This window comes from Schistocerca nitens, chromosome 1 (genome assembly GCF_023898315.1).
Source record: "Schistocerca nitens isolate TAMUIC-IGC-003100 chromosome 1, iqSchNite1.1, whole genome shotgun sequence".
Taxonomy (NCBI): domain Eukaryota; kingdom Metazoa; phylum Arthropoda; class Insecta; order Orthoptera; family Acrididae; genus Schistocerca; species Schistocerca nitens.
The window spans coordinates 116,770,334-116,797,721 of record NC_064614.1 but is presented as its reverse complement, the minus strand read 5'-3'; the positions used below and the strand labels follow the sequence as shown (position 1 = coordinate 116,797,721).

The following is a 27,388-nucleotide window of genomic DNA, read 5'->3' as shown; positions in this document are numbered from 1 at the left end:
GAGAATCCCCGTGACGCTCTCGCGCTGACTAAGCAACCCCGTGACGAAAATCGCCGCTCTGCGTTGGAAATTCTCTATCTCTTTCAGTAGTTCTACCCGATAAAGGTCCAACATTGATGACCAGTACTCAACAATCAGTCGAACAGACTCGTTGCATGCCACTATTTTGGTGGAGGAATTACATTTCCTTAAGATTCTTCCCATGAATCTCAGACTGGTGTCTGCTTTTCATACTATTTGCTTTGTGTTGTCATTGAGTATAACACAACTCCGGATGGAGACTGCTAGATATTTTACGGTGGTTACTGTTTCCAGCAATTTGTCATCAATAGTGTAGTTTCGCAGTAGAGGATTTCTTTTCCTATATATGCGTAGTGATATTTATTTACGTTCGGGGTCAACTGCCAGAGTCTGCAATATTTATCAATCCTCTGCAGGACATTCTGCAAATTGATGCTGTCTTCTGGCGTTGCTACATGACTGTAGACAACCGCATCATCTGCGAACAGTCTTAAAGAGCTTCCGGCGCTTTCTGCTAGATCATTTATGTGTACTGAAATCACTAACAGTCCTATCACACAACTCTGAGGTACTCCTAAAATTACCTTTACATCTGTCGGTTTCGTTCCGTTAAGAGCTACGTGTTGAGTTCCATCTGCAAGGAAATCTTGAATCCAGTCGTAAATCTGGTCCGATACTCGATAAGCTCGAATTTTGTTCCAATAAACGACAGTGCGGGACAGTGTCAGATGTCTTGCTGAAGTCGAGAAACATAGCATCAACGTGAGCGCCGATGTCTACGGCTCTGAGTATCTCATGGAAGAACAGAGCGAGCTGAGTTTCGCAAGATCTCTGTCTGCGGAATCCATGTTTGATTTTTTATAGCGGATATTCTAGAACAAATTGTCAGTTCAAACATAATGACTTAATACGCAGTGATATTTTCCATAGAAAGCAGCGTAGATTCCGACAACATCTGTCATCTGAAACCCAACTAACGTTCTTCAAGAAAAGTGCCATAAATGTCATGGCTGGAGGTAACCTAGTGCATTCGGTGTTCATAGTCTTTCGAAAGGCTATTGATTCACTATCACACCAGCTGCTACAGGCAAAGGATATTTGGTCTGACTTGAGAAAGTGTAGCTCTGTAGTATTAAACTGTAGATCTATACGTCAATGTCGTGCTAAGAATTGTAACTGGCTATTAAGATAAGGAAAGGTTATGTAGTACAAATTACGAAATGTAAAATTGCAGTAGCAGCCTTCGACTGCAAGATTAATTATAACAAATGCCATCAGATATGCAGTGAAATAATCACATAACAACTGTGTAGGTAAACGAAATGAAAGGGTTAGATTTGTTGATAGGATACTGGGAAACTTCAAGTCGTCACAGAAAGACATCGCTTACTTTATACTTGCGTGACCTGTTTTTAAATATACACCAGGTCAGATTAACAGGGCTATTGAGAGTTGCACAGGCACGTTTGAATGGCCAAAGAGCACGACAGACATTAAAAGGAAGATAGTTTGCGTCTATCGCGAAAACCTGGCTGAAAACTCCAATGATGGGCTTTCCTGTTCGAGATATTATATTCCTCCATGTGCTCCTACTCCATAGGGACTGAAAATAAAATTACGCTAGTAATAAGTCGCACAGAGACTTTCGAGCTGTGATCCTCCCATTTCTCCACCTGTGTGTTCGTTCACTAGGCGGCTAATGTTAGCACACGCTATGAGAGAGTGTTGTACTCTGGAACGCTTTTCAGATTTCCGCCTCTAGACAGCCCTGTAATTGAAGTTTAATATATTTTCTAATTCAATTTTTAAATGATGGCATTCCCTATAAGTGTGCTTCTCTCTTTCTCTGAAACAACAAAAACTGATCCAGAAAATTAAGGTTATTCGAAATGTGAAAGAATGTTCCAAGATACAGCATGCTCATGTACCTAGGAACAAATATTATATTGACATTTAACAGTGTTGCAATGGAGAACATCTGTATTTAATAATCTATCTGTTACATTGTTACTCTATTACACACCAATAGTCACTGAGTGAAATCAAATGAAGTAGAAGCATTATCAAAAGCCAGCTAGGGGTTAAATACATTTTGAAATAGAAGCTATTGAAAACTAACACAAATTTCCGCATTCAAGACAGCTAAACGTGTTAACAAGTTAAAGAAGCTCAGTTCACTTGTAAATATGGCTTGCTGCAAGATAGAAGATCTTCCTCCGTTTCAGGGTACAAGACGGTGCACCGGTCATGGAGCATGGATCAATCGTCCACACCTTACATTGATAATTGTAAAAATATACAGAATTTTATTCAGTATAAAATGCAGTAACTGAAGAATTAAAACTTCCTGGCAGATTAAAACTGTGTGCCGGACCGAGACTCGAACTCGGGACCTTTGCCTTTCGCGGGCAAGTGTTCTACCAACTGAGCTACCCAAGCACGATTCACGCCCCGTCCTCACAGCCTTACTTCCGCCAGTACCTCGTCTCCTACCTTCCAGACTTTACAGAAGCTCTCCTGCGAACCATGCAGAACTAGCACTCCTGAAAGAAAGGATATTGCGGAGACATGGCTTAGCCACAGCCTGGGGGATGTTTCCAGAATGAGAGGTACTGGCGGAAGTAAGGCTGTGAGGATGGGGCGTTAGTCGTGCTTGGGTAGATCAGTTGGTAGAGCACTTGCCCGCGAAAGGCAAAGGTCCCGAGTTCGAGTCTCGGTCCGGCACACAGTTTTAATCTGCCAGGAAGTTTCATATCAGCGCACACTCCGCTGCAGAGTGAAAATCTCATTCTGGGAACTGAAGAATTAACAGTACCTTCGAAATAAATTCAATGTATTAACAGCACTTAAATTTGTAGAAGTCGACGTATTTGAAAATACTGCACAAAATACAACCCAATGTCTCACAATCACAAAAACAGTAGAAGATGGCGGAAACTTCTTGTGATGGTCTCTAGCGAGCATTCCTGCACGTGGTTCTAAAATCAGTCATTAAATTGAAACACCGACTAGGAAACGTAATGTTCTGCTAGACACGCTACCCTCTAGGCACTACACACTCCCCTACAGTAATAAATACCCACTCCACACGCGTAGTATAGATGTAGATCAAGCCTCGTCGCCTGGGAGTCCAGAAATCTGGACGAGACGATGTCAGATCAATAACAATCGTACGAAAAGTCGTATGGTGCTATTTGAACAGAGGCTTACTACAAGAAAGTGGCTTTCTGGCAAACATACTACAAGGAATGTGGCCTTCGGGCAACGAACCTAACCATTAACTTGTGGCAACAAGAAACAAACGTAAACAAAACTGCCAAATATGTCGCCATCGCACGGGACGACACATTCACGTGGTAACCACACACTTCATGGGTGAAAGGCAACCGACTGATTCGATATTCCTAGGTTTGCGGCATGTGGCTGGCACAGTGCTCCATTGCGGACTGTTAACGGAGGTCCGTGTATACCAAGTAGGTTCTGCGATATGTGGGTGCTTCGAAAACTTCTTATGTTAGCCTGGACGGAGGATTTTGGTCAGAGACAAGGGTATCCTCGGGTGGTAGTTCCGCTCTTATTCTCCACACACATAAGCTGTCTGACAGATAAAGTGAAAAATAATCTGCGACTATTGACTGATGACGCTGTAGTAAATGGGAAAATATCGTCGGTGATTTACAGTAGGAGGATACAGACTGAGTTTGGCAGAATTTCGGTTTGCGGTTATGAATGGGAGCTTACTATAAATTGTAGAAAAATGTAAGTTAAGACCAGTAGGAAATGTGAGGAAGACGTATAGTAGTTTTCAGTTTATTGGGAGAGTTTTAGGAAAGTGTAGCTCGCCTATAAGGGAGGTCACATATAGAACACTAGTTGGACTGCTTTGTGAGTACTGGTCGAGCGTTTAGGATACCCACCAGCTCGGGTTAAAAGAAGACAGCGAAGCAGTGCTGAGTCCTGTTGCTAGTTTTGTAACCGGTAGGTTCGATCAACATCCAAGTATTACAGAGATGCTTCGTCAACTCAAATAGGAATCCGAGGAGGAAACACGACGTTCTTTTCGCGAAAAACTATTGAGAAAAAGTAGAAAATCGGCATTTGCAACTGATTGCAGAACAATTCTACTGCCGATAAAGTACATTTTGCGTAAAGAATACGAAAATAAGGAAAATTAGGGCTCGTGCGAAGACATATAGACAGTCGGTTTTTCTCTCGGTCTATTTGTGAGTGGTAGAGGAAGGTGAACGACTATTAGTGGTAAAAGGTATCCTCTGCCATGCACGGTATGGTGGTTCACGGCATATATATATATATATATATATATATATATATATATATGTGTGTGTGTGTGTGTGTGTGTGTGTGTGTGTGTGTGCTTTGAAGGCCACGAGTAAAACAGTTTGAGGGGAAAAACCTACATTTATCTCGTTAAAATCCTTCTGGATCTACTGCCGCGTCATCTAATAAAAATACTTAAAATACGAAAATAAACCGACGTTTCAGCTTAGTTGGGGCGGCCTTCCTCAGCCCAATTTCCGAATTTTTAATACTAGTATCTGCCAGCACGTATAGCAAAATCTGTGCAGAAATTATGCCCCCGGACTTCGGGATAATATTTAATTCTTATCTTGAAACAACAATAAGTTCCAATCTTTAACAAAGACGTGCTTTCCTGACTGAGGGTTTTGGTGATTTTCTGCTTGTTGTAAGGTGAATCCAGGATAGAAAACATCTACCAGTCACAAAAAGAAGCCTAAAAGAATGCATTCCACGCGGAAATCATTTGTGTCCCACCAGAACAACACTCCTACCTAATGCCGGAAGAGCCGACATTTCACTAAAATGGGCTCCCCCACAATCCTTTATTGCCCCGTTCCTGAGGACAGGCCAACGGAAGGTGAAAGTCGCCCCGACACCTGACTCAGACCCGCTACTCACCCGTGACGCGGTTCGCGGCCACCGCCGCCAGAAGCAGAAGCGACGTCCACCTCAGCATGTCTCCACAAGTCTGGCCAAACACCCCGCTCTTATAACGGTAGCAATCGCTAACAGGTCTCTTCGACGCCGGAAATGCTGCGTCTACGTGAGTTCACCGAAATCTCTGCGGCAAGGTCAACTGCAGTGCGAAAACAACTGTCAGATGCTCTTCAAATTATTCGCTGTAATCACGCACAGATAACAGCGCACGCGTAAGCCTCGTCCGCTATACACTATAATCATCCAGGTTAGTGTGTATCTAATTTGTCGGAAGGGCATCGATTCCGAAGAAAATCTGTAGTGACATCCTGTGTTGTAGTGTCACACCTGCCAGGTCTCTTAAAATTATTCGCTCTGATCATTCACAGATAACCGCACGTGCTGTTCTCTTTTAACATTACAGCCAAACGCGAGTTGTAGACTGAGAAGCGAATATTGTAGTGAGTGCACCTCCAATGCTCACCTTTGTCTGGTTTTAAAACAAAGTCTGCCCGCGAAATAAGTGCGACGTGTTGCAGTAGCTAAATTCCTTACGTGTGTTTTGAAATGATATATTTTGGACCGTAAATATCTCCTGTCGATACCAAAAGAACCAAATGTGTAGGAGTTTGTTGTGTATCCAGGCCTGCAATTTCGTCTTTACTTCTATATTCTAGGAAGCAGTGCCATAAGTTTTGGAGAGTGCATAGATCTTTACAAATTATGTGGAAGTTATTCATTACTTTAATGTGAGTCACAGGCATTAAAAGGCAAAGGTACCAGATTCGAGCCCAGGTCCGGTACACAGTTTTAATCTGCCAGTAAGTTTCAAATCAGCACACACTTCACTACAGAGTGAAATAACGTTCTTAAGTCATGAATACTGTCTCATAATTGTAATGTAAGCCATGTGTCGAACAGGAAGCACCCTCTAATGACTTTTAGTCCTGGTATGTTAATATATTGTTGGGGATTTTATTATATAAATAAAAGAAAAAAAATTTTCAAATGTGTGTGAAATCTTATGGGACTTAACTGCTAAGGTCATCAGTCCCTGAGCTTACACACTACTTAACCTAAATTATCCTAAGGACAAACACACACACCCATGCCCGAGGGAGGACTCGAACCTCCGCCGGGATCAGCCGCACAGTCCATGACTGCAGCGCCCTAGACCGCTCGGCTAATCCCGCGCGGCAGGTTAAATTGTTGGTCTGTCCTTGGGCCGTCCCTAGCTTGGGTTGCCATCCCATTACCTAACTTCAACTCTTGACTGCCTGTTTCACCTCACGTTTGAGCTACCTTCCCAGGCCGACCCTTGGAACACTTCTGAGCACCACTTGTTCTGTTTGTTTTGAATTGTGATTTTCATTTTAGTTGAAGTATTGTGCGAGGCCTTTGACCGTGTATTAATTCAGTTTTTTTTTTAAATTTTACATAAAGGCCTTCAGACGTGTTAAATTAAAATTCTGAGCATTGATTGTTTTAGAAATTTATTTTTTTATTCTTAGAAATTGTTCGATCTGAAATTGTTTGTAATCCGGGCCCTAAGCCGTTAGTTGTTCCGTGTGTTATGTGTGGCCTTCAGCCGAGGATTTGCGTGAACCCCTTAATAAAGCCTTCAGCCGTGTGTGTTCTCTAAAGGAAAAATTTTAATAAGAAACAAAGGGTTTATTCTAAATTATTTATCTGACTTGTTGTTCAGGCCTTGAGCCGTTGTTTCAAATTTGTTTGTGGCCTTCAGCGGTCTGTTGTAAGTTAAAACGAAATTTTCTTGCTTAGAAAAAATTGTTTATTAATGTGCCTTAGTTATAGTTGTTCTTCAGACGTGTTGTGTGGGCCTTCAGCCGTTAATTTCTTTCATTTCATGTTTCTTTTTAATTTTTTACCTTCTGTTCTTAATTGCTTTTGATTTATAAGCCAGGCCTTCAGCCGTTCTTGCGTTTTCTGTGTGGTTTTGGGCCTCATCCCAGAAAGCATCTCAAGTTTTCTTTAACTAGGCCTTCAGCCGTATTGTTTAATTGTGATCTCTTAAGCCAATGTGTATATAAGTGGTTCTTAGGAAATAACTGTTTAAGGCCCCATCCACAACCTTAAACTTATGTGTGCGCTCTCTGGTTACCTGCCAACCAGGTCTCAGATAACATGAACTTTGTTCCACATAATGTTACTCGTTATCTAAAAACCTTAATTTCTGTTGATAAAGCAATAATTACTGTCACTGATTTAAAGTACACTCGCACATCTACATCTATTCCCATCACAGGATTCTATTTTTACAAGATCTTCATTCACAAAAAAATATTCAACAAGAAACTGTATGGCAAAATAGAGGAATTTACAGACACAATCCGCAAAAGACGTAATGTTACCGGCTTTGCAGCCATCATATTCGGCTACACGAAGCTCTTCTTAGAGTAGTTGAGAAGGCAGAAGTGGCAAGATGACATAATGTGGTGTGAGGTGCCAATGACAGATGGTATGTTCGGTATGGTTATCGTGAGAAAGATCGCGTAAATTGTGGTCCTTCTCCAAAATTGGCTGCTGCATTCGGAAGTTGCGCGCCAAAATGATAATCTCCTGTTATTAATATTAGCAAAATTAAACAGCGTGTTTACTTGCATTTCAAATTTAAAGCGTCTCTCAATCACGCGCTATCATTCCATTATTTCACAAGTATTAATAACCGGCAGAATAATAAACAACTACCAAACGAGAAGGCAGACGAAGCACTTCGGAGATCTTCGGATCGCGCCTAACTTGGATGGAGGACGAAGTGGTTCGGCTGTAAGATCAGAGCCGGTTCGGCAGGGTCGGGGACAGACATGTTGTCGTCCGCGGTATCAGTTAAGCCTTAATTTGAAGTGTCGAGTTTGTAAATGTGATATCTGTAATTACGGAAATACGCAGTTCATTAATTTGTCTAAGAATAGAAATTATTTGTGACTCTAACGTGGAATGTAATTGTGCAGATTCTCGTGTTCTGCCAATAAAAATCGAGTGGCATCCCATATTAAAAAAACTGATTGGAAATTTAATTATTTCTAAAATAACAGGTCCTTCGCTATGACTTTCTTACAGCCTCAAGATAACGCATCCATGACCTACGAGCTGTTTTCTGCATAGGGGACAACAACCATAGAAGATTGCAGGTTGGCGAACATTTTTATAACTTGTACATTTCACTAATGGCGATGGAAGCAAATAGGCACCTCGTGTCTACTGAAAACTTAGTACAAATGAGATCAGCGACACGTCATCTGTGGTAACACAGTGGAGCTATGAAGGAGAGATATATTTTCGAGAGAATGGGTTTATGATACGCATGTACATATTTCACCCTATCTCTGCCTCTCTTTCTCTCTCTTCTTCACATGCCATAGTGTACGGTCATACAGTCACCTCAGACATGTGGACGAGTACAGATTGACGAAGAAAATCTTCGACTTTCGAGATTCAAACCCCAAAACCACGGTGCCCTGTTTTAGAAATACCAAAGAAGACCTCCAACTTCTACAAAGCAAAGACGGTTGTGACAGCAATTTCTTCCCTAAGAAGATAGTGACCAACAGACTACACAGAGAAGAGCAACCAGAAAGGAGAAACAGTGCTCCTTGGACAGAGGTGCTTGAACAGGCCCCCTCACAAAGAATGAAGGTAATTTGGACTTCAAAGAAAGCAAAGTTCACTGCCAAATGTAATTTGTTTTGTGCTTCAGTAAAAGTTTCTATCTGTTTCTCTTTCTCATTTTGTCATAACAGTTTAGTATTTACTACGATGACCCTGTTCTAGGCATTTTACATACTCGTATGACACACAGAAAATTTTGTATAGGAAATATGTACTTCCATTATGTTACACACACTGCATACTAAAAATTCAACACACTAACACCTTTACACAATGTACTCTTCTTTGTCACCTTGTAATCGCCACCAGGTACTAGTGAATATTTTTATTGCCATTCTTTCTGTTTTGCTATAAAAAGCCATACTGAAATTGCAGAGCCCCCCCCCCCCCCCCCCCATAGGTTTTTAGATTTATATGTTAACTTTCTATTTTACTGCGCTGATAGGGTTGCATTTTCCTTGAGGTATATAAGTCTCATCGTCTTCTTCGATAATGAAAGAAGCTGAAGAAATGAATTAAAATTTTTACTATGGCCCAGACTTGCAACCAGGTGCCCAGATGTGTTAGCGATTACACCAGCGTAGCAGTATAGCTAACGAAGCTGCATGGATTTAAGAAGGGGAAAATTAACTGAAAGCGTGAACTGCAGTTTGTGTTAGGGAGGGCAATGCACTGGGATAGTCCATCCAGCTGTGTTAGCCACACTGTTACTGTGGTGTAATAGCTGGCACACCCCAAAACGGACGTCCAGAACGTCTGAGTCCGGTGATCGGTCCGCACAGGTGGCCACCCAGTTAGTTACTGCTCGCATTGAGACTCACCCGTCAACTGTGGTCCAGTGTGACGTCGGCCCGGGTCGTGACAGACGGCGAAGACTTCCCAGGGGCCGCACTTAACGCCTTCCTGGTTAGTCTGACAAATCAGTTCCTCCTGCTGTCTGTGGCTGACTCTCCCCCTCAGCATTCGCTTGTCCTGTTTCAGAGGAAACCTCTCAGCCTGAGAGATCGGGGCAATCGCGGTGGGTGGGATTATTGGTAGTAGGGAGCCCCAATGTTACGTGCGTTATGGGACCCCTTAGAGACATGTCTACCAAGGAGCGAAAGAAGCCAATGTGCACTCCGTGTACATGCCGTATGGAGTCATTCCAGATATGGAAAGGGTCCTCCCGGATGCCATGAAGAGCACAGGGTGCAGCCAACTGAAGGTGGTTGCTCACGTCGGTACCAATGACGTGTGTCACTTTGGATCAGAAGAGATTCTCTCTGCTTTCTAGCGGCTAACAGAAGTGGTAAAGTCTGCCAGTCTTGCTTATGAGATGAAAGCGGAGCTCGCCATTTGCAGCATAGTCGACAGGACCGACTGCGGACCTCTGGTGTAGAGCCGAATGGAGAGTCTAAATCAGAGGCTCAGACGATTCTGTAATCATGTAGGCAGTAGATTCCTCGACTTGCGTCATAGGGTGTTTGGGTTTCGGGTTTCGCTGAATAGCTTAGAAGTCCACTACACGCAAGAGGCGGTTACGCGGGTAGCAGGGGGTGTGTGGCGTGGACTGGACGGTTTTTTTAGGTTAGAGGGTCTCCGGGAAACACAGAAAGGGCTTCAGTCTCAAAGGGTGCAGGTCGAACACAGGAAGAACATACATCAAGAAACTATCGGTGTAAAAGTTGTGAAATGTCGCAGCTGTGTTGGGAAAGTAGCAGAGCACCAAGCGCTGATAGAAAGCACTGATGCTCAAATCGTTATAGGAACTGAAAGCTGGATAAAGCCAGAGATAAGTTCAGTAGAAATATTTGTCAAGAACCGAACGGTGTTCAGAGAGGACAGGCTAAACACAGTTGTCGGGGACGTGTTTTTTTCTGTCTTGTAGCGAAATTGAAGTAGGCAGTTACTGTGAGTTAGTCTAGGCACAGGTCAATCTTGGCGACCGTAATGAAATAATAATTGGATCCTTTTACCGACCTTCCAACTCAAATGAAACAATTGCTGAGAAGTTCAAAGAGAACTAATTTAAAACACGTACCCGACTCATGTCGGTGGGAACTTTAATTTACCCTCGATATGTTGGCGCAAATACATGTCTAAATTCGGAAGTACGCATAAACGTAATCCGAAACTGCGATAAACACATTCTCTGAAAAATTCTTCCAGCAGTTAGTTCATGAGCCCAAACGAATAGTAAACGGTTGTGAAAACACACTTCTTAGCAACAAATAATACTGAGCTAATAATGAGCATCAAAATAGATGCAGAAATTAGTCAACACAGAGTTGTCGTAGGGAGATTGGATATTGTAATACCCAAATCCTCCAAATATAAACGAAAAATATACCTATTCAGTAAAGCAGATAAAAATTCACTTGATGCCCCCCTAATAGATAATCCTCACTCCTTCCAAATTAACAATGCAAGTGTAGGCCACATACGGCTTGAATAGAAAGAGACAGTATCGACAGCAACTGAAAGATTTATACGAAATAAAACAACAAACGACGGCGCTTTTCCCCCTTGGTGCATAAAACGGGCCAGAACATTGTTGTAGGAACAACAAAAACAGCATGCCAAATTTAAACGAACGCAAAATCTCCAAGACTGGCGATATTTTACAGAAGCTCGAAATTTAGCGCGGATTTCAATGCGAGTTGCTTGTAATATTTTCCACAGCGAAACTTTATCTCGAAACCTGGCAGAAAATCCAAAGAGATTGTTGTCATATGTAAAGTACGCTAGCGACAAGACACAATCAATGCCTTCTCTGCGCGATAGCAATGGAAATACTATCGACGACAGTGCTGGAAAAGCATTGTTACTAAACACAGCCTTCCGAAATTCGTTCACTAAAGAAGACGAGGTAAATATTCCAGAATTCGAATTAAGAACAGCTACCTGCATGAGTAACTTAGAAGTAGATATCCTTGGAGTAGTGAAGCAAGTTAAATCACTAAATAAAAGCGAGTCTTCGGTCCAGACGGTGCACCAATCAGGTTCCTTTCAGAGTACTCTGATGCAATAGCTCCATTCTTAAGTTTCATATATAACCGCTCGCTCGACGAAATATTCGTACCCAAAGACTGGAAAGTTAGGAATAGGAGTAATCCACTAAATTACAGGCCATATCATTATCGTCGATATGCTGTAGGATTTTGGGACATATATTGTGTTCGAACATTATGAATCATTTAAAAGAGAGCGGTCTATTGATAGGCAGTCAACACAGATTTAGAAAACATCGTTCTTGTGAAACACAACTAGCTCTTTACTCACATGAAGTGTTGAGCGCTATTGACAAGGGATTTCAAATTGATTACGTATTTCTAGATTTCCAGAACGATTTTGACACTGTACCATACAAGCGGCTTGTAGTTAAATTGCTTACTTATAGAATATCGTCTCAGTTATGTGACTGGATTCATGATTTTCTGTCAGAGAGGTCACACAGTTCATAGTAACTGACGGGAAGTCATCGAGTAAAATAGAAGTGATTTCTAGCGTTGGCTAAGTAGTGTTGTAGGCCCTTTGCAGTTCCTTATCTATATAAACGATATAGGAGACTATCTAAGTAGGCGTCTTAGGTTGTTTGCTGACGATGCTGTCGTTTATCGTCTAGTTAAGTCATCAGAAGATCAAAACTAACTGCAAAACGATTTAGAAAAGATATCTGTATGGCGCGAAAATAGGCAATTGACCCTAGTAATGAAAATTGAGAGGTCATCCATACGAATACTAAAATGGAATCCATTAAACTTCGGTTACACGATATATCGATTAAATCTAAAGCCTATAAATTGAACTAAATACCTAGGAATTACAATTGCGGAAAACTTAAATTGGAGGAAAGAGCATATTCGAAAATGCTGTGCATAAGGCAAATCAAAGACTGCGTTTTATTTGCAGAACACTCAGAAAATGTAACAGATCCACTAAAGAGACGGCCTACACTACGCTTGTCCATCCTCTTTTGGACTACTGCTGCGCGATCTGGGGTCCTTATCAGATAGGATTAACGGAGTACACCAGAAAGTTCAAAGAAGAACAGCACGTTTCGTATTGTGGAGAAATAGGGGACATGATACAGGATTTGGGGTGGACATCATTAAAACAAAGGGTTTTTCGTTGCATCGGAATCTTCTCACTAAATTTCAATCACCAGCTTTTTCCTCCGAGTGCGAAAATATTTTGTTCGGGCCGACCTACATAGAGAGAAACGATCATCACAGTAAAATAAGGGAAATCAGAGCTCGCACTGAAAGACATAGATGTTTCTTTTTTGCGCGCGCTCTTCGATATTGGAAATAGAGAATAGTTGTGAACGTGGTTCGATGTACCGTCTGCCAGGCACTTAAATGTGATTTGCAGAGTATCCATGTAGTCCTTTGCGGTTGGACTACACTGGATTCTTCCAATGAACCTCAATCTGATATCCACCTTAGCAACGACTAATTTTACGTCATCGTTCCACTTTAAATAACTCTGTACGCGATATTTTATGAATGTCTACTTCCAACCTTTGTTCTGAAATCGTGTGATCATAAAATAATGGGTCTTTCTGCCTACTGATGCGCAACACGTTACGTTTCTTTATGCTGGCAATCCATGCATCACTTGTCGATCCTCTGCTGGTTTTCCTGCATTTCGTTACAATTTTCCGACGTTTGCGACTTCTCTGTTTACAACAGCATCCTCTGGGAAAAGCTACATGGAACATACGACATTATCCGTTAGATCTTTTGTATACATTGTGAAAAATAATAGTGCCACAGCACTGCCTTGTGGTTCGCCCAAACCTAATTTTACGTCCGTAGATTTCTCTGCATTGAGTACGGCCTGCTGCGCTCTGTTGCTAGAAACTGTTTAATTTAGTCACAAAGCTGGACTGATATTCCGTACGCACGTGCTTCGTTCTTTAGGTGGCAAAGCAGAACTGTATCCAATGCCTTCCGGAAATCAAAGCACACGACGTCAAGCTGTGCGCCAGTACCTGTAGCTTTCTGTATCTCGTGGTCAACCAGCGCGACCTGGGTTTCACACAAGATTGGTTTCGGAACCCATGTTGATTCCTGCAGAGGAGATTGTCATAATACACGAGCATAAAACATGTTCCAAGGATCTGCAACAGATGGACGTCAGAGAGACAGGTCTATAGTTTTGAGTGTATGTCTAGCCATTATTGAAAAATGGAATGGACTGCGCTTTTTTCCTTTCACTAGGAACACTTGACCGCTCCACCGCCTGCGGTACACTACTGCTAGAAGAGCAGCAAGTTCTTCCTCATACTCTGTGCAGAACCGTATTGGTATCCCGTCAACTCCACAGGCTTTCAAGCTTGCGACCGACTTTAGCTGCTTTTCTATCACACTGTCACATATTTCGATATGTCATTTTGACGTTCATGCGACGATTTAAAGGAGGAACTACAAGGCAGCCTTGTTCAGTGAAACAGTTTTCGGAAAATGACGTTTAGTATTTCGAACTTCTCTGTGTCATCTTCAAACTATTGCTAGAGATTTGCGTTGTTAGTTGTACACAGTACATATAGTTACTGTTACGGAACGCTCGTCAAAGCGATATTTTACTGTCACAAGAAGCTAAAACAAGCTGCGAAGTTCAACATTAAAATTCTTTAGGCTAAAGACACGTGAAACAATGTCTTAGAAGCATCGCGTATCAAGTATCCTCAGTTTCTAAAAGCACTGTCGGAAATAGCAGTATGTGCCCACAGGCGTGTTTGTTATTTATTATACTACAGTCTACGTAACTACGAACTGGCATGACTGGCATGCCGTACGATACTCAGCATATGAGATATGAGAGAGACAGAGAGAGAGAGAGAGAGAGAGAGAGAGAGAGAGACCAGTGACACGTCAGAAATCGCTCAGACACTCTTACGCTGTTTAATAAGAAGAATCACGTTCGCTCAGCGATTTCATGATGACAAGGAACCGTGTTGCTACGTATTTGATTTCTACCGTATGATAACACGTAGGACATCGGCTTCTTCATTCTATTAGTTGAAGTTCCAGATATCACTGTGAACAGCATCTGCCTCTTACATACATTTAATCACTATTCTTACGTAAATCCCTCTCTGACCCCACACTGGCCGGCGGGAGTGGCCGAGCGTTTCTAGGCGCTACAGTCTGGAACCGCGCGACCGCTACGGTTGCAGGTTCGAATCCTGCCTCGGGCATGGATGTGTGTGTTGTCCTTAGGTTAGTTAGGTTTAAGTAGTTCTAAGTTCAAGGGACTGATGACCACAGCAGTTAAGTCCCATAGTGCTCAGAGCCATTTGACCCAATTGACCCCACACTCTCTTAGGAAAGGCAAGAGGAAGTTCACAACCACCGCGTGAAACAACCGCAGGGAGGCGAGCAACGTCGCAGTATTCAGCAGGGTGGCCGCTGTTACAAGTGAATATTCAGGACTGTTCCTAAATGTATTCGACAGGATGTGAGACGATACGTTGAAAATACGATAAAAGAAACCACTGAAAACAACAAAAGTATGAAGAAAACGAAACAAACTTCACATAAAGCACTTTTATCTACCACTTTACAGCCAGTAAGGTATGGTATCAGTCTACCTTAAAACCAGATTAGCGCTCGCTGCTTCTCTGGCGTAGACCGTATGGTCTGCACGAATTTTTATGTTGTTCACAAATTGTAATGCCTTCTAAGCTTTTCACACTAATTAAGGCCATATAAGTGTGGTCTTTTCCGAATGTACCTCAGACCAAAAAGCCATTCTGTTAGCTGGAGTTCAAAGCTTTTTTATCATGCCTTTTGCTTCCTTGTGGGGATATTTCCATAGCAACTTTCGTCCCTTGACAAATATTTCTTTATATCTGACCGAAAAGTGAAATGCCATTTTTCATAAACTTAGGTTTCTTTTTTTTAATGTAATGAAGTATTATATTAGAAATCTTAATCCACTATTGCACTCCCTTAGGGTTTAAGTTTCCAGAAACACGTATTTTTTATTTCGAAGCAAGAAGTTAAATATCAGTAATCATAGATATAACCTTTATAATCGTTTAGTAGCTCTTTAATAATTATGTATTTTCAAAAAACCCTTCAGCCGTGATTTTACCCCCCTTAGTGACTATTTATAGAAATGCTGAAAGATTCATTTTTTTTATTTTCTGACTGAGAACCCAAATACCAGTTTTCATAGTTCTAGCTTCAAAATTCCCTTAATAGAGACATACTTTCAAAAAGCTTTTCATTCCCTATTTCACCCCCTTAGGAGTGGCATATCGGACAATCCCTTTTTAAACGGTAGCTACAGTACAAGATCCACACGCTCTCCAGATTTCAAGTTTATATCCTTAGCAGTTTGGGCTGCGCAATGATGAGTCGTTCAGTCAGTCAGCCAGGACACAGCCTTTTATATATAGAGAGAGATTATTATTATTATTATTATTATTATTATTATTATTATTACTAGTCGTAAAACTCCCAGAGTGGAAAACTCTAAGTAAAGATGGCTCATTTTCCGTTCTACTTGTTCGTCTGGTTCTTTCTATTTACCCACCAGTTTTTCATTGTTTGCGAGAATTAAGCTCTTCTTTCTTCGCTGAATTTTGCTCCGGTTCTTCTGTCTTTTGTCACTGGTTTAACATCCCGTTTTTCTACTTTTATTCTAAAATTGTTCCTTACGTCTATTTCTTCTTTGGTGATTTTGGCTAATTCCAAGTCTTTTTTAATATTTTGGATCCATTCTCCTGCATTAGCGAGGGAATCTAAGTATTTTACTATTCTCTTTGATAGTCTATGTTCGGGAAGCCTCATTATGTGGCCATAGAATTTGAGGCATGTTTTCCTCATGTCTGTCCCTATGTTAGAATACTATTCAATTTTGGACGTTTTCCGTAGTCTATATCCCTTCTCGGTCCATCTAGATCGCAAAATTTTCCTAATTATTTTTCTTTCTTCTTTCTTTAGATTTTCTATATCGGTTTTCATGTTAAGTGCCAAGGTTTCGCTGGCATATAACATTGATGGTTTAATTACTGTTTTGTAATGTCTAATTTTGGCATTTAAAGACAAGCATTTTTATTATACAGGTTTCGCACTAATCTTAAACCTTTACGAACTTTTTGTATTCTTTCTTGCAGTGCATATTTTTCAGAGATAATTTCCCCTAGATATTTAAAGTGTAATACTCTGTTAATTTCTCCATATTTGGTTTGTAATTTGAAAATTTCTAAATTTGTTGTTGTAAACACTGTCTTTTCAAATGACATCTGCAGGCCGACTTTCTCTGCGCATTCCTTTGGTACTACATATCGCCGTGAAACTATGCACTCCTACATTCTTTTAGAGTTTCTATCTATTCTATAGCCATCTCACAAGAATCTGCCATTATTGTGAGATCTTCCGCAAAGGCTAAGTAAAGCTTTTTTTTTTTTTTTTTTTTTTTTTTAGTTGCTAATGAAATCGGTTTTAAGCAATTTTCTTCTTCAAGTTTCTTTTCCCATTCTTCCATGACTCTGTCTAGAACTCCATTGAACAACAAAGGCGATAACCCATCACCTTGTCTAACCCCAGTTTTTATCTCGAATGGTTTTGAAGGTTTTCCAACAAATTTCACTTTGGATATTATATTTGTTAACGTCTGCTGAATGATTTTCTGAATTTTCCGATCCAATCCTTTTTCTTCAAGAGTCCTAAATAGTGTGGGTCTGTGGATTGAGTCATAGGCCTTTTTGAAGTTGACAACGACGTATACTGTAGGCTTGCTTCGCATCTTTCTTATTCTTGTTATTAATTTTAGGTTTAAAATCTGCTCTGGGCACGATCAGTTTGGCCTGAAACTAGCTTGGAAATCTGAGGTTTTGGGTTCTAGCAGTTGTTGTGCTCTTTCAAGAACACATTCTGATGTCTTCTATGTGACAGGGAGTAGGCAAATTCCTCTGTAATTATTCATATCATGTTTGACCCCTTTTTAATGTAATGGTTTTATTTAGGTACACTTCCAATCTTCTGGGATTTCTTCGGTGATCCATATATTTTGAATAATTCTTACTAGCTCCTTTCTTGAATTAGGCCCTAGACTTTTGAGAAATTCGGCTACAATTCTATGCTCCCCAGAGGCTTTGTTATTTTTGAGTTTCTTTATGTGTTTGATAATTTCTTTTTCTGTTGGCGGAGTAGAATCTTTTTTCTTTTTTTTTTTTTTGTGGGGCTTTGGTGTTGGATATTGGAAGGGTTGCTTTTGGTTCTGGACAGTTTAGTAGTTTTTCAAAATAATCAGCTAGTACTTCACAATTTTGTTCATCGCTTTGTGCTAAATTCCCATCTGGTTTCCGGAAGCAAAGATTTTGAGGGTTGTACCCTTTAATTTTGTTTGCGAAGGTCTTGTAGAAGCCATGTGTATTATAATTTTTAAAATGTGTTTCTATTAATTCTAGTTGCTCGATTACTTATTTTCTCTTCTCTTGTCTGATAATTTTATTCGAAAACTTTAGTGTTTCTAGAAAGTTTTTGTGATTCTTCTCAATCTTATTCCAGCTGTATTTTGCGAAGGCTTCTCTGCATAGTTCAACTGCCTTTTCATATTCTATGTTTCACCACGGATGTTTGGGGTTCTTCTGTAGCGGTATTTGTCCCTTGGCTATTTTCATGATTTTAGTCTTGAATTTTTCCCAGTTGTTTGCAGGAGAATTTTCCCATTTTTCTATTGTTTCTTATTCTGTTAGTTTTTGTAGGTTACATTTTGGAACTACCGGTGATGTTTGTGGCGTTTTTACTCTTTAGGTGAATTGTACTCGAAACCTTGTGATGTAGTGATCAGAGTCGATATTTGTGTATTTCTTAGCTTGGATATCTCTGGTCTCCTTTTAGAAGTCATAAGAGATGGCTACTTGGTCTATCTGAAATTCTCCAATTTGGCTTACAGGGTATCTACACGTTTCAGTTTACTAGGGTTCTTGTTGAAGGAAGTTGAGCTGATTTTCATGTTGAACTGTTGGCAGAGTTGGATTAGTCTCATACCGTTTGTGTTGGTCATTCTGTGTGTTGGGTATAAGCCAACTGTCTTCCTAACTTTTATCTCCTTTGCCAATCTGTGCGTTGAAATCTCCAAGAAGTATTTTGATGTCATTTCTTGGCATTTTAGAGAGTTCAAGTTCTAATCGTTCCCAGAATTTGCCTACATCTTCTTGGTTCTTCCTATTTTGAATTTTGCAAGGTGCATGAACATTAATTAGCGTGTAGTTTTTATTCTTATTTTTAAACCTAAGAAACATTAGTCTAATGTTAATAGTTCTTACAGACTTCATGGATTTAACAGCGGGTTTTTCAACAATAAAGGCCACGAAGAGTATGTTTGCCCCTCTACCAATTTTCCTATCAGTTCCACTTTTGAAGATTCTTAAGTCATTGTAGTCAGTGATTTGATCATCCTGGAACCTTGTCTTTTGTACTGCTTGGATTTGGATTTCCAGTCTCTTTAATTCTTCTGTTACTATATGTAATTTTTCCTGGTTGTATCAGTATCTGTATGTTTATTGTTCCAACGTAATATTTGTTCTTGTTTTTGTTTTTGGGAAGTTTTCCAGAGTGTGCATGGGGGCTTCATTATAAATGAAATGAAAATATTTTTAGTAGCTGTTTGTTCGGTTACGAAGTCGCGTAAACGGTTGGCCCTGACTAGTATTATTACGCTATCTGACTGCATAGAACAATAACAAAGAATGAAATGGAAATTTTCATTAACACAATTAATTAATTAAGTCCCCAGCAACTATAAAACCTACGAAACCAAAGCACAAGTGTAACTGTTCTGCGTGTGGAAGTATGACTCAACGTACGCATCTGGCACGGTTCTTCTTCAATAACACAAGAAATTTTAAATATCATTTATACTGAATTAATTAAGGAAATAGAAATACCATAATTACTCAAGAAAACCAGAATTGCACTCTAATCCAAGAACACAAGCCAGATGCTTTGTTGACTGAACCTGTAATGACGCATTATTTAAGACACATATTGACGAAAAGCACTCTGATCATTACAGTATTTCCATTCGAACCATCAGCTGTCTATCCCATCAAACAACTGCATAAAACATGGAACAGGCACTCCTTACTACAACATCTCGACAAGCCTTGCCCACTAGCACATCTCAACACGAACTGACTACTACGAGTCCTCGACAAGCACTGCCCACTACGACATCTCAATAATCACTGCCAGTGGAGGCGACGGAACAATACTCTCTAGCGCGATCTGTGGCGCTGTGGCTCAGTGTAGCCACCTTTCATATGCCCTTCCTCCACGGGCTAGAATTTGATGGTATTTTTGCCAGCATTGGTGGTGAAAATACAACCAAATTCGTCAAAGAAATACAGACAAAAATAAAAGATAATATTAATGCGTAAATATCCTATAACTAGATAAAATTTTTGGCTTTGCACTGACCTTTCAATAACCTAATATATAGAATACAGTAAGCAGTACAAATTCTTTCATACATGTGACTTTACATAATAGTTTACACAAGTATTATGTGGTTAAACAATTCAATCAATAGCGTCAGCAATGACGAATATGTGCAGGTAAGAGTCTCATAACTTTTCACAAACAGTAATACACAAAAAATCAGTTTATACAAATATTCACATAAACGCTTTCCATAGCCCAAGAAACAAGTAGTTGACAGTTCCAGCAGTAGCACCCAGCAATGGTCAACAGGTGCAAAAACCAACAAGTGACATTTTTTCAGTAGAAACAGTCCATCAGTGGCACCCAGTAATGTTGAATAGGTGCAAACACCAACAAGTAACACCATTTCAGTAGAAGCAGTCCATCAGTGGCACCCAGCAATGTTGAGCAGGTGCAGACATCAACAGGTGACATCTTTTCAGTAGAAGCAGTCCATCAGTGGCACCCAGTATTGATGAGCAGGTGCAGACAACAACAAGTGACATTATTTCAGTAGACACAGTCCATCAGTGGCACCCAGTAATGATGAACAGGTGCAGACAGCAAGAAGCAACATCATTTCAGTAGAAGCAGTCCATCAGTGGCACCCAGCAATGTTGAGCAGGTGCAGACATCAACAAGTGACATTATTTCAGTAGAAGCAGTCCATCAGTGGCACCCAGTAATGATGAACAGGTTCAGACAGCAAGAAGCAACATCATTTCAGTAGAAGCAGTCCATCAGTGGCACCCAGCAATGTTGAGCAGGTGCAGACACCAACAAGTGACATTATTTCAGTAGAAGCAGTCCATCAGTGGCACCCAGTAATGTTGAATAGGGCAGACACCAACAAGTAACACCATTTCAGTATAAGCAGTTCCATTAGTGGCACCAGCAATGTTGAGCAGGTGCACACAGCAACAGGTGACATCTTTTCAGTAGAAGCAGTCCATCAGTGGCACCCAGCAATGTTGAGCAGGTGCCGACACCAACAAGTGACATCATTTCGGTAGAAGCAGTCCGTCAGTGGCACCCAGCAATGTTCAGCAGGTGCAGACACCAACAAGTGACATCATTTCAGTAGAAGCAGTCCATCAGTGGCACCCAGTAATGTTGACCAGGTGCTGACCGCAGTCCATAAAATTCACTTTCACTAATCACACTGTTCGTCAGCAGAAATTAAACATGTCCTAGTGGCACCAATCATGTTGAAAAGTGCAGCACCATCAATAATCAGACAGTTCAGGCATGAACAATAGTTTGAATACACATACAAATGCTTTTACACACTAAACATACAAATCATAACAAACACACAAATGATGTCAGATAATTGTCATATTAACTATTACAATACACAAATAGCAGTAAACCTATAATATTTATGGGTGTCAGTGCAAGCCACTACATACAAATAAAATAATATTTAGGAGATAGGTGGGTAGGATTAGGAAAGGAAAACACACAAAACACACTCACTCATCTTTCATCCACATTAAGTACTACTGTGTAATTGAATAGTGTTAACTGTGTAAATGCAATTCTGTCAAAATTTTATGTTCAACTTGTGTATCAAGTAGTAGTGGCAGCAATGTATAACAGTCAATAATAGTTAGTCAACGTCATAGTCATCATGTCAAGACCAATGTTTGCCAAGCCAGATCAAATTGTACGGTTGCTGAACAACTGTCAGTGAGCCAAGATATGCAATTACTTCCTCTCTCCAAAAAAAAAAATATATATACTGCTTAGTGATTTGACAAAGTGTGTGTGTAGACAATCTTCCTTCTACTTGAGTGTTCTAGTCTGCCATCTTTATCCTCCTTGTTCCATATAGACCAACAAAAAAAAATATGCTCCTCACTTACTTCACCTCTTATCCACCAAAACTCCAATAATCATCAGCATCACATAATCTCAATACTTCAATAATACCTCTTCAATACGTCGATCATCAATATCATTTACCTTACCTCTTGTCCACGAAAACTGCAATAATCATCAACTTCACATAATCTCAATACCTCAATCATACCTCTTCAATACGTCGATATATATAAACCTCAGCATCAATATCATTTCACTTCCATAACAACTCTTTCCTCTAATCAGTCTCCTCGAACAAGTACAGACAAAATCCTAGTGCAAACTTCAATTCAGCATCCCATACAATCCGAAGACACAGTGTCCACACACAACCTCTGCGTAATCATTCTGACTCAAATTTTCTACTCATTATAAATTATAAGATACATTTTGGTTCCTTGTCCATCATTAAATAAAAGAAATGCATACATGACCTCTAACAGCTTTTAGTTTGAATAACTCTCAGTAATTAAGTACGATTACGGAGGGTGAATGATCATAATATTTCACAGTGTGTACACCACTTCAAGAATCATAGCAGAAGCAAACATGTGGAGTATTTTTTGTGTCAAGTGTCACTTCCTATTTCAATTGCTCACGAAAAATGCAGTGTAATACTGTCAATGGTCTAAACCTAGTTTTGGTATGTCATGTCGTTAGCTTCCTTCCTATTAGCATAAATTTATACACCTTCCATAAAACCTCCAGCTCATGTGACTTCTATGCAGTTTCTTGTACCAATGTCGTTCGTAGAATTATAGCAGTTCATTTTCTTATCTTAAAAATATAAGGCACTGAGCGTAAGCAAAACATCCAATAGCGAGTAAATATACCAGTAGAGAACAGAATGTCAACAGGTGAATGCAGCACAATCCTTACAACGAGGCTCTGCCAAGCGAACAATCTACAATTAATACCATAGTGTGACCTAAACCCCATGTTCGTACACCGTATATCAGTATTCTATGTACCAAATTAAAGAGTACTTATGACAACAAAAGGAAATGTGTTAATATGCAATCCATACGCAAAGCAGCAAATATGTATCTTACATAATAAACAGGTCATTATCATCATATCAGCATAAGCAAATAAATGTTCATATGTAACCTTAATAAGTAAATATGAAGGCGCAAGCAGATAAATCACAAAGTGTAACCTACATACATAACAGCACAACTAATCAGGTGACAATTATAATTTAAATAAATAAGCACAGCAGGCACATAATAAAAAAAATATATCATCAGTGAAAAAGCATAGCAGGCAAGCGATGCATAATATATACAAATAACCACCCTGTTCATTAATTAATAATTGTCAAAATCAGTTAATGTGCGTAAGCACGTCGCTTCACTAGTAAATTCATAGAACATGAAATTAGCACAAAGTATGAATCACGTAATCGCAAGCAGCAAATTACGTCTAAAGTACGTACCTAAGTGGAAATATGTTACCTGAAAAATAAACTCAATTAACAGTTACCTTTTTAGTTTATTACTTTCTTCTTCGAGATTACATTCTTCCTGAAAAGTTTCTCGATAGCAAGTCATCTTAACGTCGGACACGCACAGAATTTACCTGAGGGTCTTAAATACTTTATACAACCGTATCCTGAAAAATACTGAACGTTAATAACATAATTCATCAAGTCACTATAGCTTTATACAGAATTTATTCGGAGAAATTAGACTGTGTATTTGTTTACGTCTGTCAGTGCATTCGCACTGAGCGCTCGATCAGCTGTAGGCGCGTGACGTAGGAAGTGATTGTTTGCGGTCAACGACTGCCTCGTGCGCCGCGCAGACTTCACTGTTGCTTTGAGTATCTGCCGCCGCCGGAACACGGCGCGGTATCCTTGTACTCTCCGCATGTTTACATGTAGCTGTTAGTTTCTCTAAAGTATGTCATTCCACAAAATTTTTTTCAAAATTATATCATTCCACAAAAATTTTAACGTTAGATATATGATGTATTCCTTTAGAGCGTCGTGATTTAAGAGTTTCTACTTCAACAGTGTTATCATGAATGATTTTGCGAACCCTATATGGACCGTTATAAAGCAGAAAAAATTTGCGACACAAGCCTTTTCCTTTGTGAGACAAACGGTGAGACTTAATTAAGACCTTTTGACCAACTGACAAAGTTTTTAAACGACCAGGACGTTTAGCTGATTTCTCTCTTCTTGCAGCCGCAGACGCAATATTTTGTAGAGCCAGGTTGACAACTTCAGAATGCCGCAGTTTCCGTGAAAGCGGAAAAGGAACGATTTCAGAAATGCGATTTGTTGGTACTTTATTTTTCAATATCAGTATAGGCGGTAAAGAAGTTGAATCATTAGGAAGTTCATTCAGAATGTTTTGAAAAAGATGAAGATACTGATCCCAAGTTCTGTGATTCTGATGACAATAAAGACGGCACAATTTATTGATTTCCTTCATCCATCTCTCTGAAGCATTAGATTGAGGGTGAAAAAGTGAAATAAAAATTGGTTTAATCTTACGACGCCGTAGAGTACGAAGCCAAATTTTAGAGCGAAACTGTGATCCATTATCTGATATAACCTTATCAACATGACCCACTTCTTTAAGAAAATGTTTGATGAAAGCATTAGATACTGAACGAGCTGTTGCTTTGCGTAAAGGTGTAAAGCACACATATTTTGATGTCAATTCCACTGCTACGAAAATGTACGCAAAACCATTAGTAGAACGAACCACTGGACCGAACGAATCGACTGCAGCCATGTCCTTTAATTTCGCTGGAATGATAGGAAACAACGGTGCTCTGTGAGAAACAGTTGGCGGCTTAGCCTTTTGACATAATTTGCATTTGGCAAGAACAGATCGAATACGTTTTTCCATAGTACTGAAGTAGCAATTTTCTCGCAATTTATGAAAGCATTTTCTGGGACCAAAATGTGCATAACTGAAATGTGTAAACGAGGTGTGGCCAAATCATCCAATCTAACAAAGCGTCTAAGAAAATTACAGACACCAAGGAAACTGCGAACATCACGTTTTGTGGTAGGAACAGCATAATTACGAATAGCGTCTAGTTTTTCTGGATCAGGAAGAATACCTTCTGTAGAAATAATGTGACCGAGAAATTTCACCTGAGAACGACCAAATTCAGATTTTTTCAAGTTCTCTGTAATGCCAACTCTTGCAAAAATACGTAATAATGAATCCAAAATTTTGTTGTGCTCACTCCAAGAATGTTTAGCAATAAGAATATCGTCAACATATGAAGTAATATTGTCACGAAGATAATCAGGTAAAATTTCGTTTAAATTACGAATTAATGCTGCAGAAAATATAGTAAGTCCAAACGGTTATTTTCGAAGTCACTTTTGGGTAAAATCGTCGTATACGGTTATTCTTTACCTACTGTCTAGATAGATGGATAGTAGAAGAGTTGTTTTTTATAGATGCAAAGAATAGTATAAGAGTAGGCAGCGGTGCAGAAAACTAAAAGGGAAATAGCACCACTACAGCTCGGGGCCCTGTGATCGCTACGGCACATATTCACTTAGTGTAGTGAATCCCCTGAGGACTTTAATAGCTGCACATAAATTTCAGTTTGTGACTCAGTGGCAAATCTGGCGGAAGTGCGCACGTAAATCGATCCATCCATGAACATGGACGTATGTCATTCCTAGAATTGCAAAAGATCTTAAATTTCCGAACAGTCAAGAAGTGTTTACAGTCAAAGCTTCCGCCTCGCGGCGACCAAGACCTACCGCGTCTGTCCCAGTCCCAATGTCGATTATTGTCAAGTTCCCGCGCCTGGCGCTCTCTTGTTACATCCCGTAAATGAAACAAATTACTTTCTTCAAAGCCCTCTGTTGTCTGTGATACTAAAATTCGTCTGCTGTCTTTTCCTACGATTTCGCTTTCAATATATTTGTCTTGCCTTTGTAATGCCTCAAATTCCCTTTTGACGCGTTCATTAACTTTTCCCTGATTTTCAACATGCTTATTAATGTTCTGGTACTCTTCGGTTTCTGCAAATGGCAATGGAGCTGTATCATCTGAATCTCTATCCCCATGTAAACTAAGACTTGTCAGTTTATCTGAAATCTCCTCAACTCTTTCCGATAAGTCACCTAATTGTTCTTTCTGATTATTTACGTCTTCCGTAAGTGTCGCGACTCGGTTTTCGATATTGTCACATTTAGTAGTTAACTGTTCACACTGTTGCGTTAAGTTATTTATTCTGTCATTTGGTACGGATTCCTCGATTCTCTCAAATATCTCTTCCTTATCGTGTGCACATTGTAAATTTAACTCTAAAAATTTCTGTACTATCACGCGATCTCTCTCCTCCTGTTCTCTATCCTGTTCCCTTTGTCTAATCTCTACTGCAATTAGTCTATTATTGTGAGCATTCAAAATCGGTTGTACTTCTTCTCTGATTTATTTCTTTAATTCATCTTTCATATATTTGAAACACGTCCTAATTCGTGAATCTAACCGTGTTTCCATTGTTCCCATATCAGTTTCTAAACGTGTTGCCAAAGTTCCCATCTCTGTTTTAAATTCAGATCCTAACCGTGTTTCCATTGTTTCCATCTGTGTTTTTGATTCAGATCGAAACTGCTCCATTGTTCCCATTTGTGAGTCTAATCGAGATCCCAAATTTACTATTGCACTCATCAACTGCTGCATTTCTTCTGTCGTTAACCGCGCAATCTGAGAATTTTTCGATTGTGAAAAATTTTGAACTGTTTTCGGACTACTTTCCCTGCTTATTAAATTGTTTTCAACTTCATTATTCGTCATACTGTTGTCCTGTGTTGGCGAGTTCACCATGTCAACAATTTCGTTATTCTGACTATTCATCATTTTTGCCTGTTTCATTGACCGCATAATCATTTACAAAACATACAAAACTCGTCACTGTACGGAAATTACACACAATGACTCTTTATCATCAACAATACCATTCACTCGAAATGTTTCCCTCAAACACGATTAACGAACAATTGAAATAATTGCACTAAATCGTCAAACGCGTATACAAGACAACAAATCAAATTCAGAGAAAAAAATACCATTATAAGAATGACAATTACCAAATCTACACATGCAAAACAGACAATAATTACTAAACTACAAATTACTACAACAATCCTACTGTCTACTATTTCTACAATCAGAAGAATTCCAAGGGAAGATCCGAAGCAGCGGTCGCCACGTGCATGGGGGCTTAATTAAAATAAAATGCAAATAATTTTAATTTTTGCTTTAGTAGCTGTTTGTCCGATTACGCAATGTCTCGTAAACGGTTTGCCCTGACTAGTATTATTACGCTATCTGACTGCATAGAACAATAACAAAGAATGAAATGGAAATTTTCATTAACACAATTAATTAATTAAGTCCCCAGCAACTATAAAACCTACGAAACCAAAGCACAAGTGTAACTGTTCTGCGTGTGGAAGTATGACTCAACGTACGCATCTGGCACGGTTCTTCTTCAATAACACA

The 27,388-nt window shown here is 39.8% G+C and overlaps 1 protein-coding gene across 1 annotated transcript in view; it reads right to left on the bottom strand.

Annotated features, from left to right (window-relative positions):
* The window catches only part of LOC126263089 (trypsin-like), a 59,055-nt gene extending 54,038 nt beyond the window's left edge, over window positions 1-5,017 (bottom strand). The window contains exon 1 of the mRNA XM_049960454.1: window positions 4,960-5,017. Within this exon, the coding sequence (XP_049816411.1) occupies window positions 4,960-5,017 (58 nt within the window). The remainder of the gene's footprint in view (window positions 1-4,959) is intronic.
* Window positions 5,018-27,388: the final 22,371 nt, after the last annotated feature.